This window comes from Varanus komodoensis, unplaced genomic scaffold, assembly GCF_004798865.1.
Source record: "Varanus komodoensis strain SLA01 unplaced genomic scaffold, ASM479886v1 scaffold41, whole genome shotgun sequence".
In the NCBI taxonomy this organism is placed as follows: domain Eukaryota; kingdom Metazoa; phylum Chordata; class Lepidosauria; order Squamata; family Varanidae; genus Varanus; species Varanus komodoensis.
In genome coordinates, this window is record NW_025335954.1 from 1187787 (window position 1) to 1206140 (window position 18354).

Here is an 18354-nt window from a genome sequence, read left to right on the forward strand (position 1 = left end):
AAGTAAAGTGCTCCACCGCTATGCCATGGCCCCTTCTGAAAGTTCAGCAGTCACGCTCAAGCTGCGTGCCATCCAAGAAGGACACCACGGGATGCCTTTTAGTAGTTCTGCCCCTGCATGCCCCTGCATCTACCCCCGGACTGGTGATCAATGCAGTACGTCAGGGGAATCTTAGTCATTTCTTTTAAAAAAACCAGACACAAACCCCGCGCGTGCATATTATATAGGCTCAGCTAGGTCATTTTAAACCATGGACTTTAGACGATGTGAGATTTAAAACTCCTTGAGACAGAATTTGAGCAGGTACAAGCAGTTTATTCCACACAAAAAGTGTTTCCAAAGGCTGGCTCAATGCCTCAGTAGTCTGAGAAACAAAGAGCAATCTTTTACTGTTTACAAGAGATTTTACACATTCCTTCCCTGATGCTCAACACTATCCCCGCTTCGCCATTGGCTGCTTACTAAGAAGTCACAATCTTCCCCATCCGCCTATACCATACTGCTCCTTAATATGTTCCCCCCTCCCGCTCATACACCCCATGTTCATGCTAATGAGCCTATTACCTATGAGAGGTGTGTCATTTACTATTCATAAGCCTATTAAGCGTGTGCAGTACCTTCTAAGAGGTCAACAGGCCGAAGTGGCCTTGAAAATTCTTACTTGACGCCAAAATGTTTCTTAAATCTTGTGGGGAGGATGAGATAATGAGAACAGGCCTTTCTCCAGGCTCGTTATCGCCAGTTGTAAAATAATCCATTGTCTGCTCTCCTCCATTGAAGGTGACAGTTTTACCACTGTCCCCCAATTTTACTCCTTCTGGTATTTTTCAGAACTTTTTATATAAGAAACATTATTACTCTTAGAACAACCATTTACATGTTTTGATTCTCAGGCTTTTTTTGCCTTAAGAGACTTCAATGATCCTGTCCTATTCCTGTTCACCCTTAACACTTAGTAACAGTAACATTTCATTTCTCACAATGAGTATTGGTGGGGGGGGTGTCCATTAGACAGACCTGTGTATTACTTCAGTTCTAAAGCACACAGCTAAGCTAGTATTTCACTTCCCCCACAGCTGTCTTTGCATTCTTTAAATGAGCTTTTGCATCCCTGAGACATTACAACAACACAGTATTTGCATTTTGAAATGACTAAATCACAGCACCGCCATTCAAAATGGCATAAAATTAAGTTTGTTTCTGCTGCCCCCCTCTGCTGCTCCCTTGGTGGCCATTTAGGGGGGCCCTGAGCGCCAAGTCCCGACTCCAGCCTTAACAGGACCATTGTGCATAATTTGAGAATCCTGCAGGAAACGTGAGAGGGAATCTCAAGAGTTGCAGGAAAAAGGCGGCAGTGCTATCGCCTAAGATGAGAATCCCAGACACTGATTTCCAGTTTCTCAGTAATTTCTTGGGAACTGGAAATGCATGATCATGTATTGTTCGCTGCTTCTGTATCTCTCTCTTCACGAATTTGCTTCTCACTCCTCCTCCCTCCTTTTAACATTGACAAATTTGTAAGCCTCCCTGTGCTGGTTCCACAGTTTTGTGTCTCCTTGTTTCATGCACCGGCATATGCAAGTCCTGCTTCTATCCAATCTTGTCCACCTCTTAGAGATCAATTTTTTACTGAGGCTAGTATCCAACTGAATCTTCCCACTGCTAGAATTATTTCCAACAGCAGAACTAGGAGAGGGCACTTCCATTCCTCACCTTTGCATCCTAGAAGTCTGCTCTGCGGGATTTGTGAGACCCTCCAAGGCACATCATGAGCACACATGAACAAAGCGAGGAGGAGGAATTTCCTTTGTACTTCCACGGTGTTGGACTCTGCTTAGCAAGCACAATTTATTTTCTGGTTGCTTATGGTGCAATCCTATGCACATTTAGAAAGAAAAGAGCTTGCGTTTCACAGGCCTACAGTGCCGACCAGGAAATGGCAGGCCTTTGTTCTGCACCCTTCCTCACTCCAAGGCTGTAACACAAGACAAGCCATCCTTTGCAGAAACAAGTCATCGGCAAAAGCTTTGCAGCATGAAGTGGAGCTAAAATACTGCACTTCCTTTCTTCTTGCTCCCTCTTGCATACAGCAGCCTTGCCTTGTGTGTACAGCATCCACACACCAATCTATACTTTTATCTGTCTCTTTCTCATACTGCTGCCTGATGTCCAGGGCTTTGCCCAGCTCAGTAGAAGAGCTGACTCTCAAAAGTCAGGTTTTATTTAAAAAAAAATAGCCAGAAATTCTAACAAATGCTCAAGTGTCTCCTGACTCAGTACCCTTTAACACTGGCCCTCCAACAATTAAATGTGATTGTTTGCTGCAAATGCCACAAAACAGTGGCCATGCATAGGTTCCTTGTCATATTACCAACATACAGGTTTGTGGGAATGCAGAAGTCCTTTTTCACTGCTGGCTCCTGAAATAGCCCTCTTATAAACTGTCTGATTTTAAAGATCATCATTTGAGAGCAAAACCACATGCTACATTAAATGCAGGAGCTAAAGACAGAAAACCTCAACTGGCACCAATGGTATATTTTTTCTTCATTTATCAGGGTGGGGGAGAAGGCAGCTGAGACAGAAAGTTGTAACCTATGCACAGTGGTCCAGACTGGGGCCCTCTGCGCTTACACAGATGTAAAGAAGAAAAGCCAGCATAAGCTAAAGTGATGTTCTTAAGCTGCTGTACAGATTAGCCCTTAGGTTCTTTCCATGTTCCAGCAAGCAAGATGTGTATAAAGTCCAGCTTCCTTTTGAGGATCGCCTTATGCACCTTATGTAAATGATAAACCTGTCAGGAAGGGACCATGTTCATTCGGTTAACTGCACAGTTGCAAGCACACCACTGGTGCTGTGAAATTGATTAATACAGGTATCATTCCCTTGTAGGTGGCCTTTTTTTAAAGCTGAAACACAATTGTACATATATTCATGTAAAATTATAAGGATTTTATACATTTGTATTTTATTTATACATATATTCATATTTATATTTTATATTTTATATGATCAATATCTATATGAATATATTATGTATTCTCCAGGTTGCTTCAAACAGTCAGCATTTGTCCCTTACGATTTAGGTTGGATCCAGACTTCTTACAGCAGACCTATTGAAAAAGCATGGGATGACTTAATCACAACTAACCAAAGTCCCACCAATTTCAGTGGATCTAATCTAAGCAGGAGCAAATCTGGATCCAGTTCTATGCATTTTGGAAAGAATCCTAGTTTTGCTTTTAAAATTAAGCTCTGGGATATAATTTTCATTAAATCTTGGTGACTTTAAACATGTTATGATCAACATGCCAAATTTGATAATTTTACATTCATTTTTTGCATCAGGATTCTAGGTGCATCTGTTTTGGAAAGGCAGCAAAAAAAAGGGGGGGGGAGAGTATAAATTCAAATGCTTACAAGCATATTCCTAAAATGTTTTTCCAATAACTAAGAGATAATTAATGTTCCAAGTTTTTTTTAAGTGTGTAATTTCAATAAATTCATTAGAGTGTTCAACTGTGTCCTTCAAGATTGAAAGTGTGTCATGCAGTAAAGAGCAAGGACTTCTTTGTGTTTCCAAGTCATCTGTGCTTTTTCCCATTACACTCCCCGCCCCCAAGAATGGCAGTATTAAATTCTGCAATCGGGGGCGAAGGAGTTCTGGAGCAACCAACTCCAAGCATTCCTTCACCATGCTGAAGCTTCTCATCTTTACCATCATTGTCCTTTGTGGTAAGTATTTCCAAGTCCTAATGTTCTTGTGAGGCTAAAACAAGGGTTGGGGGGGTTTTTAGCTTCTCTGCAGACATATTCATATATGAAGCTGTTTTATTGACAGTCCTATCCAGTCCATCTTGCCATTTTCCCAAACTGGCACTTGCTCTCCGAGACTCTTTGGCTGGAGAAGCCATGTGCCCACTTTAAGGAAAACAGTTTTCTATTTGGAGGCATCCCTTATTTCAGAGATTGTCGACTCATGTCCCGCCAGATGTTTTGGCTTATAATTCTGACCCACCTTAGCCAACAGAGCCAATGGGAAGGAAGAGTAAGACTTGTAGCCCAAAACATCTGGAGGGCCCCGAGCTGCCCACCCATGCTTTATTTATGCTCAGTTATGGATGTGTGAGGAATCTGACCATGGGGTAAAAAGATCATGAAAGTGAGTGGCAGGGTTTCTACTCTATAGCCATTCCCAGGTACACATGATTAAATTGCCCTGCTGGGTTTAGACAGCACAACAACCTGTTGCGGGTCAAATAACCCCTAGATTAACCCTGGGTTCTCTGAATGGATTGTTAATGGAAAATAAGACACCCTACAGAAACTGGGCCAGCTTGGGATAGTAGCACAACAATCCACCATGGTTAGTTATCCATGGTGGGCTATTGTTCCATGTGAACCAGATCTATTTCATGCCTGGCATTCTGTAAGCAACACGCAGAAAGCCAGAGGTGACATGCACTTGCACAGAAACAGCTCGCCACAAACTGGAAGACACATAGACTGGCTCCCCCACTCCCCTGCCCCTGTAGCTGCAGGACAAGCAGTGGCAGCAAGACTGTACCTTCAAAGAAATGCTCACACTTTGAGTCAGATCCGAGGCTTAGTTTTCACAAGCTCAGACAAGGAGAGGAGTTTTTCTAGACTGCATAACTTCAGACTGCAGGTCGTGATCTGCCTGATGAACTGCCCCTTCCCTGTGAAAAACAGAGTCCCCCAACACATGAAAAAATAACCATGGCCATAGCAGGGAGAAGTTAGCTGTGAAAATCCTGTTCCTTTTAAAAATGGCTGGCCTGTACTTCTCCTTGTACCCAGGCATCTAGAGTACTGGGAGTAGGTGGAAAAGTGAGAGCACTCTTAGGACAGTGGAGGCCAGAAGAGAAAAAGAAGCTCCATCTGCAAGGAGCATGCAAATTCCACCACCCATTTTTTGCTACCATAGTTCAGTTGTGCTGTTGGTTCAGTCTGACAGCTCACCTTTTGAGAGCTGCCAAACAAACCAAGCATGGGAAAAGGCTTAAATGCTTTCCAGATAAATGTCCAGAGTAGGTGCCTGCTGCACATGGGTAGCACTTCTCCCTGGAAATTGCCCATTCTCATTCCTCCACGAGTGGGGAAAGAACACCCCCATGCATTTTAAAAACCTATGTAAATATCTGCACACATTGGGCACTCTGAAGGGGCTGTCTGTAGTTGTCAAAAGAGGAATCACTGTCACACTACCTTTGGCAAACTCCAAGACAAAATGGGTTAAGGGCAAAAAAGCTGACATGAACTCCGAATACTCACACCAGAGGACAAGCAGCCAGTGCCGGGGCCCCAAAGTGACTGGCACTGACAGGTGCCCAAGCAAGTTAGCCGCTCTTACCAAGCCACTTGCTAGCCAATTCCTGGTGCCAAGAATAGGGTTAGCTGCCCAGCTCTGGATGATAGGACCATGCATCATTGATACAGCAACCTCTGCAACAGCCCATGCACACGGGAGGTCAGGGTGGCCTGTTGAAGATGACTATGGCCAACTCAAGCCTGCGTAGAGTTAACTACTGAAATGTGTTCTCTTGCATCTGGCGGCTGTGTTCACTTGAGATTGTGCTGTTGACACCATTTTATTCCCAAAGGACGTTGCTCAGAGGAGCCACTGGAAGGAAATGGGCGCGTCGTTGGGGGCTATGAAGCAAAGAAGCATGCGTGGCCATCGCAGGTAGATACAATTATTCCTTTCCAGAAAATGCCCCCTCTTGCAGTTCAGGAAGAGCACAGAAGTAGCCAGGAATGTGATCCTGAAGGGGGGAAATGAGAAGAAAAGAGTCTGAAACCTCCCTTTTTTCCCCTTTCTCTTCTAGTCCTCTGTTAGAGGTAGCAGCCTCGGAATTGTTCCCTTGCTTGCTTTGTTTGCTTATTTTGTATTTTATTTAAAGCTTTTATACCCCACCCTTCACAGTGTCTCAGGGCGGTTTCCCTGAATAGATAACATGCCCAATAAGGTCCTCTAAAAATAGCAAATGGTGCTCTACTGTGAGCAAAGAGAGCAGGGGAAATTTGAGTGGCCAGAATCCCAAAACATGGTAGAAAAGCTGCTTGCTGAACACGTCCTAGCCAGAAATCTCACTGAAATGTCTTGCCCTGCCTGGGCAGAAGCTTGTTATTAGCAGGCAAATGCTACAGGAGTCCAGATCTGAGCAAGGCTGCCACGCCACTGCTGCAACACATGTGGCTGCCACACTCCCCGCTCCCACGGCCTCATTGAATCCAGGGCACAGCGAAGGAAACCTGCAAAGTGCCACAAAGGAGGGTCCCCAAGAAGAAGCCAGAGAGCCTACCGAAAATAAACGATGCCTGCAGCATCTGCTGCTGCTAAACATGAAAAATATTCTAGATGGATATTCCTGATTGAAGGATGATTTTTTTTTTTTTAATGGCACATTGATCAAGAAAAATGTGGAAGGAAGGATGGCCTCTGAGGTCAGAGTATTCAAGTATTCATTTCCTCTGATCCTGCAACCAAGGCTCCAACTAAATGTGGCATTGACTGCACCAGTGCAGTTGATGCACATATCTTGGGAGAACATGGAGAGAAGCCACAGCAAGGGGAAGGCAGCATCAGGACCGGAAGGGGTGCAAAGGGAGACCTTAGACTCTCCCCACTCCTTCAGGGTCCCGACAAAAATCTCCCAAGCTTGAAGAGACACTTCATAATTCATAGTACCATACAAATTCTATTGTGTAAAGAGAAGAAATTACTTGAAGAAATGAATTGACTGTGGGCGAGAGAATCCTGAAGGAACAGAGAAAGGTTAAAATTCCCCACCTCACTTTCTCTGGTCCAGGTGTTGCCCACTCAGTCCCCATGGCTGCTTTTTATACTTTTCCAGAACCTGTGCATTAATTGGATTCCTTATTTATTTTACTTTTACATTCATATGCCACCAACTATTCCAACAGAAATCGTTCAGTTAATGCCCTTCTCCCTAGACTTGTTTATACCTCATTTAGATGTATACTTAGTGACCTTTGGTGGCTGGTGGCTCATGTAAGCTGCTGGAACTGGGCAGCTTGAGCCCTACCAGCTCGGTGGGGTGTGAAGTTGGTGCTTGTGTCTGAGACAGACACAAACAGGGAGAAGAAAAATTGGAGCTTCACTTGGAGTGGTAAGAGATAAGCTGAATTTTGCAAGTCATCCCCTGAAACATTTGACCACTAGGAAAAAAAGAATGAACAATAATATTTCTCTTTAACGGACACACGCATCCCTGAGGAAGTGGCCTCAGCATTTTAATAGAAATATATTTTTGCACAAATGAAAAATGCTGTGGGAGTTTCCCCATAGGCAAGTCTCCCTCCTGTCCAGCCCACACGTGTTCTCGAGACAGCTCCATGCCCTCTGCCAGCAGGGCCTCATGCAGTGCTGTGTGCTTGGCTCTCTGAGTCAAAGGCCTGGCATGTGGATCAGGCATGGCCGCCCCTGACCCAAATCTTGCCGTCTTTGGGACACAGTTCGACCTCTCAGTTAACTCCGTGGTGTTAACTGGATGGAGATCACTAGCAAGCTAGTTTACATGATGAGAATGGAGCTTTGCCCCAAAATTACATTTGGCCATGGTGCTTCTCTGGTAAAACCACTCCTCCATCACTTATTTGGGGTGTTTGTTCTTAAGGGAATCAATGTTCCAACTCCACCTTAACTTCTGCCAGTGTGAATAATACAGGACTGCAACTTTTTTGAGGACTTCCATTGAAATTCTAGCCACACGTACTGGGAGTAAATCCCACTGAATTCAATCGGCCTTAACTCTGAGTAGGTATGCATAGGACTGTGCCAGTAGAATGATCACTTCAGTTCACTATTTGCACAAGCACTGATATTCACTTTGTCAGAATGTGTGAGCCATGGAAGACGTGCACAAGTGTTTGAGAGGATGTGTGCAAAACCACTTCTCTTCTACATTTGTATATGAGATCCGTGGTGCGAAATGCACACGACTGCCATTGTTCCCGCCAGGCTGCCTTCATCAAAGCCAGCTCCCAGATCTGTGCCCCAGTCGCACATGGCATAGCTGGACATCTGCAGAGGGCAGATCCCCATGCAGGGCACCCCAGAGTTGCTGCCCCTCTTCTCCATTGCAATCAGTTCTCGTGCCTCTTACTCAGGCCCAGACAATGTAAGCACATGGAGCTTCTCCTGGTGGTGTTAAGAAGCTGGAGCTGGGGGTCAGGCTAGATGGCCTGGGAGACCCCTTCTGACTCTCTATGTTTCTATGTCTGTTCCAGCCTCCTTGCTTCCTGGCTGAGCATCCAGCAAGCAAGTGGTGGCAATGATGTGGAGCTGGGAACTCTGGGGCAGGGGGAGGAAGACCCACCAAGGGTGGTGGACTATTGAGGGGGTCTTGCCCAAGGGTTGTCAGAAACCAGAACTAGCACTGCCTGTTCCAGTTGATCTGGCCACAGGTCAAAGGCTTTCCAAGTGCTGCTGACGGTGGCAAGCAGTGAACCCTCTCTTGACTCCCCATGCAGATTTCCCTTCAGTACTCATCAGGGGGCAGCTGGTACCACACATGTGGTGGGACACTGGTGCACCAGAACTGGGTGATGACAGCCGCACATTGCGTGGACAGGTAAGAGTAAACTGTCTCTTTGCTCCCTTGCCAGGAGAATGCCTGCTTTTAATCCATTGAAGTGAACCACTGGGCTCAACAGTTAATATTGCATAGGTTTTACGGGGAAATCCTTCGTTCTGTTTCTCTGGGGATGTAAAGCACTGTATCTTTTCTCTCTTGGGGTTCTCTCTTGAAGACTGAGAAGCCAGACTGAGCCTCTGGGATAGAAGGGAGGATCAAAGTAAATGAGCTACACTGGAGACAGGAAGGAACAGCTTGTGGTGATTCTAGAATTCAAGAACTGTGTGGAACTGGTCTTGCTTTATTTATTAGATTTATATCCCACCTATTTTCTTACAAAGAACTCAAAGCGGCTTACCTCATTCTCTTCTTCCTGCTGTTTATCTTATCCCAACAACAACAACCTGTGAGGTGGGCTGGGCTGAGAGTCTGTAACAGGCCCAAAGTCACCCAGTGGGCTCCATGGCTGAGCGGGGACTAGAACCCAGGATGCCAGAGTCCCTGTCCCATACTCTGCACTGCCACACCACACCAGCTCTCTGTTTTTGTTTTGCGTTGTCCAAAATCTGCTCCTCTTTTCAGTCTCTGTTCATAAATTGTTTGAATTGGATGGCCCCCTACCATTGGATGGAGCACCTCATCATGTGTCATCATGTAAAATTATCCCTTGTTTAATGGAGCGTACTCACTGGCTGTATTGACCCAAATTATATTTTCTGATCCACAGAGAGAGTAACAAGCATAACATACCATGAGAGCAAGTGTGGTGTTGTGGTAAGAGTGTCGGACTGGGCTTCTGGGTGATCTGAGTTCTGGTCCCTGCTCAACCATGAAGCTCACTGGATAAGTTTGGCCAATCATTCACTCTCAGTCCATAGGCCTAACCTGCCTTACAGGGCTCTTGTGAGGATAAATGGAGTAGAGGGGGAAATATGGGATATAAAAGGATTTATAATAATGTGGGATTTCATAAAATCATCCCACTGACTATGTTATTTCTGGCTGTATATAACATCTTACTTTTTATATCTTTTTATTGTAAGTTTCAAAAAAATTATTTATGTAAGAAATCACCCATCACAAAGCATGTTGTACTGTGACCAAATAACTGAATAGCCGGAACACAATCCTGAAAATATTACTTGCTCCTTTTTGACGCAAGTAATATTTCTAGACTTCACAGTTGTAGAGTTGCTGGGAAACAGGCAAAAGGCTCTGCAGAAAAATTCGCCCTGGGAAGAAGGTGGAGCTTCTCTGTCCTGTGTAAAATACTTACCTTTTCCTTGCTGCCTGCAGTTACTTCTTTCTTGGTTAGTTCCTCTCTCACCCATAGTTGTTCTCTTGCCAGATGGTACTCCATAGGAGGATGGGTTGGGATGCCTGAACTGTATTTTGAAAAACACAGACAAAAACCTTCAGAATGATTTATGGTAAAATATGAAAATGCTGGCTTGTGTAATGGATTGGTTTGATTCTGAGCTCAAGTTCTCTTGACGAAGACTTTCCCATCACCATTGCAAAAGACTGAAATTATGGTGCCAGGAATCAGGATGAGGAAAAGAAGGCCTGCAATCTTCCCTTCCTAATGCTTCATTGCTTTAACTTCTGTACAAACACTTTGCTCAGTTGATCACCAGAATAAAAATGAGTATTCTTTGGCAGCGTGTAGCCATCATCCTGCAGACCCCATGGAAGGGCTGTGTGGCACCCTTCCTAACTTCTTCTTTGTTGCTCAGTTTTTCATGTGTACAGGCAGGCATTCATGTATGAAGCTGCCAGGGAGTGCAGAAAGATTCCAAATTGGCAACATAATTCAGTTCCATTTTCCTGCCCTCTTACCTACAGCTACATGAATTTCCGTGTGGTTCTTGGTGACCACAACATCTATCAGTATGAAGGCACAGAACAGGTCATAAGCGTGGCACGCATCTTTGTGCATGCGAACTGGAACAGAAATGATCTTGCTGCGGGGTAAGTTACCATTTGGAAAACATTGCCTGACTACATAAACCTGCACCATTTGAATAGGGTTTGCGATATGTCTGAATTCCAAAGGGCTGCTTTAGGTGAGAAACTGGGCAGGGCCAGTGAGATTTTGGACTTCGTGCAGCAAACTGCCATGGTATGTCCCAACCAACTGTTGAAATTCTGCCATGTTCCAATGCCAGCCTGCCATGCGCTGTGGGCAGGGTCATGATCTGGCCATGAGCAGGAGTCCTGGGGAAAATAGATGCCTTGTGGTGGTTCAGATGCTTCCAGACATGCCTTTCATCATGCCACTGCTTTGCCTTAGTCACAGACCAAGGAGAGGTTGCAACATCCACTGCTCACAATCCTCCTCTGTTTTCCCACCGCTTCTTGTTCTTACCTTAAACAATCCACCAACAAGAAAAATATGGAATATTTGTATAACACCTTGGTGGTGCTGGAAGTCCTCCACCTGGAAACACCTGTGGTTAGGTAGCAGGTAGGGTCAAAGGAGGGTTGAAGGACCTTGGATAGCTCCAAGTGGACACTGCTCTGGCAAAAGCCCTATTCAGAAGTTAGCCTGGGAGGAAAAGCATGGCTGAAGAAGGATTAAAAGGCCCAACTGAGCTCCAGTTAGCCCATTCAGGATGGGCTAACTTCTGAACAGGAGTAACGCCTAGAATGTTTACCTCTGGACCAGACTGTTCCTTCCCGGCTCTTTCTGTAAGGATGGGAGACTTAAGAGCACAGTTAGTCCACAGGCATGAAGCCTAGCACTCTTGCCTTTCGTCACCATCTGCCTTGGCTGCCACTAATGGGATGGTGACGGGGATGCCTCACCATGCTTTTGTTGCCGGGGGAGAGAGAAAGAAGGGATGTGGGGCAACCATGAGTCTCCCAGACCATCTCAGCCCAGCCTTTGTTCAATATTTGCTGCAGTGCAGTGAATGCAAGAATTTGAAAAGCTAAGCTATGGGCATGAAAGCGATTTGCGAAAAAGCAGACCTTAGCTTTCTCTTGTATAGACATGAGTTTTTCTTCCATCTGAAATTCTTGTTAGTCACTTCAGTTCCTTCCAAAGAATGAGGTATAACATTTGAGAAACACTAATGGCAACTTCTGTTTTTACATTGGTTTTTCCTCATCCTGCTCCTCACTCTGCCTCTGTTCCTTCACAGCTATGACATTGCCTTGCTCAAACTCTCTCAAAGCGCAAACCTGAACAGCTACGTGCAGCTCGGCGCTTTGCCACCATCTGGTCAGATTCTGCCAGACAATTATCCGTGTTACATCACAGGCTGGGGCAGGACCAAAAGTGAGTGATGGTGCTATAACTCTGACAGTGCATTGTCATTACTTTGCCTTACATTTATATCCCACCTTTCTTGCTCTTGCAGAAAAGCTAAGGCAGTTCACAAGGTTCTCCTCTGCTCCACTTTATCCAGACACCAAGACTGCTTCATTAGTTCCAGCTGTTGATGCTCATATTCTCCATCTCATTAGCCCCAATTCAAAATTTGATGCATCAGATATACTGCCTTAACGGTGGTTTGCTAATGCATAAGCTGATATATAAATGATGATTATAGCTGTTGGAAATAAGTATTATGAGAATTGGCTCTACATTTGCAAATGGCAAGGATGAAATCTGGAGAATTCTAACATATTCCAAGGCTTAGCATGCCAAGAGCCTTACCCAAACAATTGGTCTTATGCACACCAGCACAGGCCTGCCATCTTGTTTGTCCTACGATGGTCCTGACAGTGAGGCCAGCTGGGCTGCTCACTTATCCGTAGTATTCTACACTGCTCCTCACACTTCACAAGGAGGAGGTAGTGCCTTGGGCAAACCAAATCCAAGTCTTGGGTGTATTTTCCCACAGCGAATGGACAGCTGGCATCAGTCCTGCAGGAAGCTTATCTCCCGGTGGTGGATTACGCGACCTGTTCCAGTTCATCCTATTGGGGCTCCACAGTCAAGCAAACCATGGTGTGTGCAGGAGGCGACGGGACACGTGCAGGATGCCAGGTATTCCTGCGCTAGGAGAAACATGCCCAGCAAATCGCAAGTGCTCTTAGAGGAGAAGCTAGTTTAGGAGAGGAGTTTCTTCTTCGCACTTGTAAGTGAAAGCCCTCAAATGGTAATCTGGGCTGTATCTGGTGCGGTGTGTTCTGCTGCAGATGAACTGACCAGACAGTTCAGCTATTGAGCAGTAAACAAATGAAATAATCGGGTTCCCAATTTGGGCTTCCAGAGGGCTGCACTCCCCTTCCCCTTTTGGTGGTTTCCTGGCCTTTGTGCAATTTTTCTCCTGTTCTAAAAAGTTAAAATGTCTCTCCTAAGACTTAGTGAATGGCAGAAAGAGGCTTAAGCTAAAATATGCACATATTTTGTCTCTGCCCCTTTGTCTTCAGCCTCACCTTTCACTGGAATTTAGACCCCAAGAACTTCTTCAAAATGGAATTTGGCCCATGGGCTGAAGGTGGTTCTGTATCCCTGCCTTAAAACACAAGACATACAAATATATAACATTGTTCTGTTATTTTCCCCTTTCAATGAGAAGCTGCTGCCACCAAGGACACATCTTTGCTCACCCTTACTGTCTGGAGCTGACACAAAAATTCCAGCATTATGAGGGCATTATCTCTTGCTCTCCAAGATTATTTGCATCTACAGAAAATATGGGTTAGATATTTAACTATTGCTGAATTTGCATCCTGCCCCCCTCCCCCCAAAAAAAGACTGTTCAGGTTTCATTTGGAATTGTTCCCTTCTGTATCAACACCTTGATTTTTCAGTTGGTTGGGTTTAAAATCAAAAGGGTCACCACAGCCTTTTGCTTGATATATATATCTCGATAGATTTTAACAAGCAAATCTTCACTGGGACAGCTGCATATACACTAATGGGAGCTCCCTTATGGGAGTGAGCAGAATCTGGTGGGGGGTATCAGGGCTACAGTATGGGGTGGGGAATTTTAAACCTTCTGCCCCACACATTGCATTTCTGATATTCAGCCTCTTCCCCCTCCCATACAAGTTTTTTTTAATAAAAAGATACATGAAATGCAATCATGCATTGCATGAGCTGGTTTGGCCAAAGCCACACATTTGCTTAAACAGATATTTTCATCTTTGTTAAAAAAAAAAAAAAAAAAGACAATACATCAGAAATGCTGCTGATGCATGTTTTCCATCTCTGCTTGATATTCTAGGGGGATTCTGGAGGGCCCCTGAATTGCTTGGTAAACGGCAAATACTACGTGCACGGAATCACTAGCTTTGTTTCCAGCGCTGGGTGCAATGTCCTGCGGAAACCCACTGTGTTCACCCGTGTCTCTGCCTATATTTCTTGGATCAATACAGTAAGCTTATCTGTACTCCTGTGGGGTTACACTAAGGGGGTTTCTAACAAGGCATGTATGGGACCCTTGTCACTCCCTGCTCACAATTGTTTAAAGGTACTTTAGATGATGACCTGACCCACTGGGTTTTGTTCTCTGTCTAAAGAACCCTTTTGGCAAGTATTTTTTAGAGCAGTCAAAATATGGCATTTAATTGTGGAAACTAATGCTAGAACAATTTCCTCACTTCACTATTTGGACTAGTCTGCTTTACCACATGTCACGCAGAGGTATATAGCAGAAAAGCAGCAAAAGAAACACTCTGTGTGTAGCGCCAGGTTCTCATTTCTTTGCCCGAAACTGAAAGGAGATGCAGCCGATTAACAGCTCTACAGAGGGAACTAGACACATGTGAGAGTTTTTACAGTTCGTCTTTTGTTTGTTTTATCAGAGGATGATTCTGCACTATGCACTCAACTGAGTTCAAATCCTTATTTTACTGCATTTATATTCTATTCTGCCTTTCCTCTAAAAAATAGGGCTCAAAAGAGCTTCCGCGGGTTGCCCCCAAATGTGAAGGCACTGAGTAAGTTGTGCTGAAATGTTGTGTGGGTTGTCTCTTCCTGCACAGCATTGGCATAGAAATGAGGGAGGAAAGTGCCACCAGCAAGACATACAGGAGGCATTTTAATTGTTCTGGATCCATGGCTATAAGCTACAGAATGGGGACGGGCATAGCACAACTTTGTTTGTGCAGCAGCAGTCTCAGGCCTTCCTGTGCTCTCACAACTATGGCTATGGTCATAAATGATCAGTTTCTTGGAAAGGTTTAACCAGTATTTGAAAGAAAAGAATGCATCGAAATGATAAGCCCCTCTATAAAGGTTGCCTTTATAAAGATGTTCTTCGGGACTATGCTGTCCAAATGGAGCAATCAATCCGTAAGATTTGTGCAGGCCCAGGCTGGCTAGTGGGTTCTTACTAAACTGGCCCATCTGACCCTTGCGGAAATTTCCACTGAGCCCCTCCCCCGTTGCAGCCCTCTTATGGAGCTACAATTCTTAGGGTTTCTTCTGTGGGGGACATGATGACTTGTTTCACCACCTGCTCTGCAGAAAGGCCACTCAGCACTATGAATAAGTCAAAACTGGAACATCTCCATCCTCGCAGTGAAAGTGTGAGTTGGAGGGAGATGTGCTATCGTTGGCAAGAGCCACTGGAGAGAAGAGCGCATCTGTTAGCCTGGTGCACAGAGGCTCACAGTGCCCTCCTGGCCTCCTGCCAGAATGCAGGTGTTGGCCTGGCCCCAGAAGTGCACCCAAAGGTAGCCCTTAACTTTTCCCTGGCCACCATTCCCTCTTGTGGGAGAAGGCAAAGCGTGTGGTTCCAGGGCATGACCGGAAGGCCCGAGATGCAGCCTCCTGGGTGGGACTCAGCACTCAGTGCCTGGATGGCAGACTTGCTTAGCAATTCCATGCATGCCTCTTCTAGTTTCATCATCACAGGGCTTTTGATTAATTATTAGGGAAGTGGGGCTTCCTTAGCTGCTTAGACAGGTTGTTTGATCAGTGCAAATAGGCTACTATAATTTTTATGTGGGCTTTAATTTGGCTTTAAAATTTTCATGATAGCCTTTTTATGGTGTTTTTAATGTTGTTTGTATTTATATATTGTGTTTTTGTGAGTTGTAAACTGCCTGAGAGCTCCAACTATTGGGTGGTATAGAAAACAAATAAATGAATAAATCATAGTAGAAAAGCAGGTGCCAATGTAATAAGCACATATAAAGAGGAAAAGGTTGGATACTCCAGGAAACCAACTGGGTGAACACAAACCTACTAACTGTAACTTCAGATACCGAGAAGTGCTGCTACCTCCTCCTTAGCCTCATTTTAAGTCCTTTACACTAGATTGTGACAGAGAATGGGAAGGAAGGAATAAGTATAAACACACAAGTATGCTTACTAACAACTAAATAAAATTAGTAGCTAAACCTCTGCCTAGCCTCTTTGGCTGGAGCTTTCCTTGCCTAGAAAGCACTATCACAGGCCTCACCTGTGACTTAGCCTAGAATAAAAGTTGGTAATTTTGATTATTTTTTCTTATTTTAAAAGAATGTTTGGACTCATAAGAGTAACCTTCCTTCTCTTCCCCATTTTTTTTCTTTAATACTCTTCTTTCCCCAGGTAATTTCCAAAAACTGAATGAGCTAGAAAGGAGAACTTACATCAGAGCTGAATGTCACATGTCACATATAAGGGGCTGGCATCTGAGCTAATAGCAATGGACCAAGAAAGAAATCCTGAGGCTTTGGAGGACCACTCAGTGAAAATGCTGTGAAAACGGGAAACTCCATGTTAGGCCGAATTAGAAAAGGAACTGCAAATAAAATCACCCACCTCAAACTGCCTTGTAGAAATCTATGGTTCAACCTCATTTAAGTAGTGTGTTCATTTATGTGTAACAGAATAAGAATAGGAATCTGAAAAGAATACACAGAGGTGGGGAAAGTGCAGAAAGAGGTAATTAAATTATATCCCCAGAGGTTGCAACAGCTAGGACTATATAACTTAAAGTTGAGTGAGGAAAGAGATATCAGAGGTGAACAAAATTATGCATGAGGTAGAGAAAGCCAACAGGAAGGCATTTCTCTCCCCGTTTCATAATAGTAGAACCCCAAGCTATCCCAAAAAGCTGAATGGTGCTCACCTGAATGGCCTAAAGGGGCCTGGAGAAATTCATGGAGGAACGGTTATGTCTTGTGCTGTGAAGCAGACCAGTACCCCCCAGGATGGCTTGCTCGAGAGCAGCAGGATACATCAACAACCCATGGGCTGTTCGATGTGTGGCCGTGCCTTCCAAACACCAGTGACTGACCCTGTTGTGGGGACCATGGATCGGCTACCGACTTGCTCTGCAAGGGTGACAAAACCCCCATTTTGGCATGCTTCAGGACTTGGGGGCAGCTTACAAGCTCCCCCCCCCCAACCCCACTGCAGTCATAAGCAGGGGACCCAGAACTAAAATGCCAGTGCAGCTTACTGTGTGGAGAGAATGAAAAACAAAGAGAGGAATGCCAAGAAATAATTCTGAACATGTGGATACTTCTGGAAGCAAACTGTCAGTTTAGAACTGCTTCCATGTGAATTTTGTGAGTGCAGCCCTGCAGCCGTCGGCCACCGCATATTCACACAAAGCTGTGATAGGGTAATGGGTGTTTTTTGACAGGGAAGACTGAGGCAGAGCAAGAGGGTGACAGAAACACGCTTCCTTGGGTTGTTAGGCACACCATGGTTTGCTCACATGACAACCAACCCACCTTGCCTTATTGTCAGGGTGGGTTGGCATGATGTACACCCCTGCCGATGGCTTGAACCCACACTGGATTAGTAAACCAAGTGACAGAATTATACAGCTACTCCATCCCCTCTGTGGTGGGGGGCAGCCCTCTCAGGGTGCCCCATGCCCAGATATGCTGCCTTCACCCAGATGGGTGTGGGGGTCACAAAGTAAAAACTTTGATGGTACTTGAAAGCTTCTCTTTCAAGGGCTATTCCAACCTGTACTATGCTGTGTCCATTCATTAGTTATCAGTAGTCAATTGTGTATATCTTTAAACCTTTATCTAATCACCAAACGTTCCACTGGAAATGGAAAATATAAGCAATGCTGATCAATGTCAAATTTGTTTGGCAAGAATTAATTCAATTGGGTAAGAAAACTGGGAACTATTTGAGGTTCTTGTAGAAAAAAATAGGGAATGGTTTCTGATAAATCAGTCATCCAGCATTTCTGAGAGTGTTTTCTCCTCTCAAGCTTGACTGGTGCTGCACAGCACTGGGCTGTGATGGAGTTGTAGGCCGCAGGCCTGTTGCGCTATGGCTGCAAAGCTGCTTTAGGGGCTGCAAAGCTATGTGAGGGTGCTGGCTTGCAGGTCTTGCCTCACGGCCTCCATTTTCCCATCTTCTACTCTCTTGCAGAACTGCCTCACAAAAAGGGCTTCCTCAGAGACCCCTTTAGCAGCTACCCTGGGCCAAAGAGGCCCGTGCTCCAGGCATCTTGCAGAGGGCTACATTTGACATAGTTACATAAAGTTTGCAGAGGTTGTGTTCATCAGCTCACACACAGTTCATTCAGCCCATCTACAGCTATATGTGTATTGTGAACTGTCAGGAAATCTTGGAATTGCAGAACCCAGAGAATACATGCTTGGATCCACATGGAAGACACCATGCTTGAACCTCAGCAGTTTATTGGCAGGTCACCCAGGAACCCCCCCCCCCCCCCCCGTAGAGACAAATACAACAGTGCAGCCAGGGAGCCAGTCTACTGAACTGATACAAGCTTCCAGAGCACAGACAGAGTTTTTAAAGTTGTGGGTCACAGTTTCAAGGCAGTGATGAGATTCTGAATGGGTGAGA

At 44.9% G+C, this 18354-nt stretch overlaps 1 protein-coding gene across 1 annotated transcript; it reads left to right on the forward strand.

Annotated features, from left to right (window-relative positions):
- The first annotated feature begins 3657 nt into the window (after positions 1 to 3657).
- On the forward strand, positions 3658 to 16201 carry CELA1 (chymotrypsin like elastase 1). The gene is made up of 8 exons (XM_044443154.1): positions 3658 to 3735; positions 5625 to 5707; positions 8518 to 8618; positions 10467 to 10592; positions 11768 to 11904; positions 12473 to 12618; positions 13805 to 13954; positions 16120 to 16201. Exons 1-8 carry the CDS (start codon positions 3696 to 3698, stop codon positions 16135 to 16137), a joined length of 801 nt encoding a protein of 266 aa, XP_044299089.1. The 5' UTR covers positions 3658 to 3695; the 3' UTR covers positions 16138 to 16201.
- Positions 16202 to 18354: the final 2153 nt, after the last annotated feature.

Bases quoted from the DNA above. Each gene is read 5' to 3' on its own strand.
- CELA1 (XM_044443154.1), top strand. From the start codon at position 3,696: ATGCTGAAGCTTCTCATCTTTACCATCATTGTCCTTTGTG. The intron at 5,708-8,517 runs GTAGATACAATT...CTCCCCATGCAG, and splicing joins AGCATGCGTGGCCATCGCAG to ATTTCCCTTCAGTACTCATC. The intron at 8,619-10,466 runs GTAAGAGTAAAC...TCTTACCTACAG, and splicing joins GCCGCACATTGCGTGGACAG to CTACATGAATTTCCGTGTGG.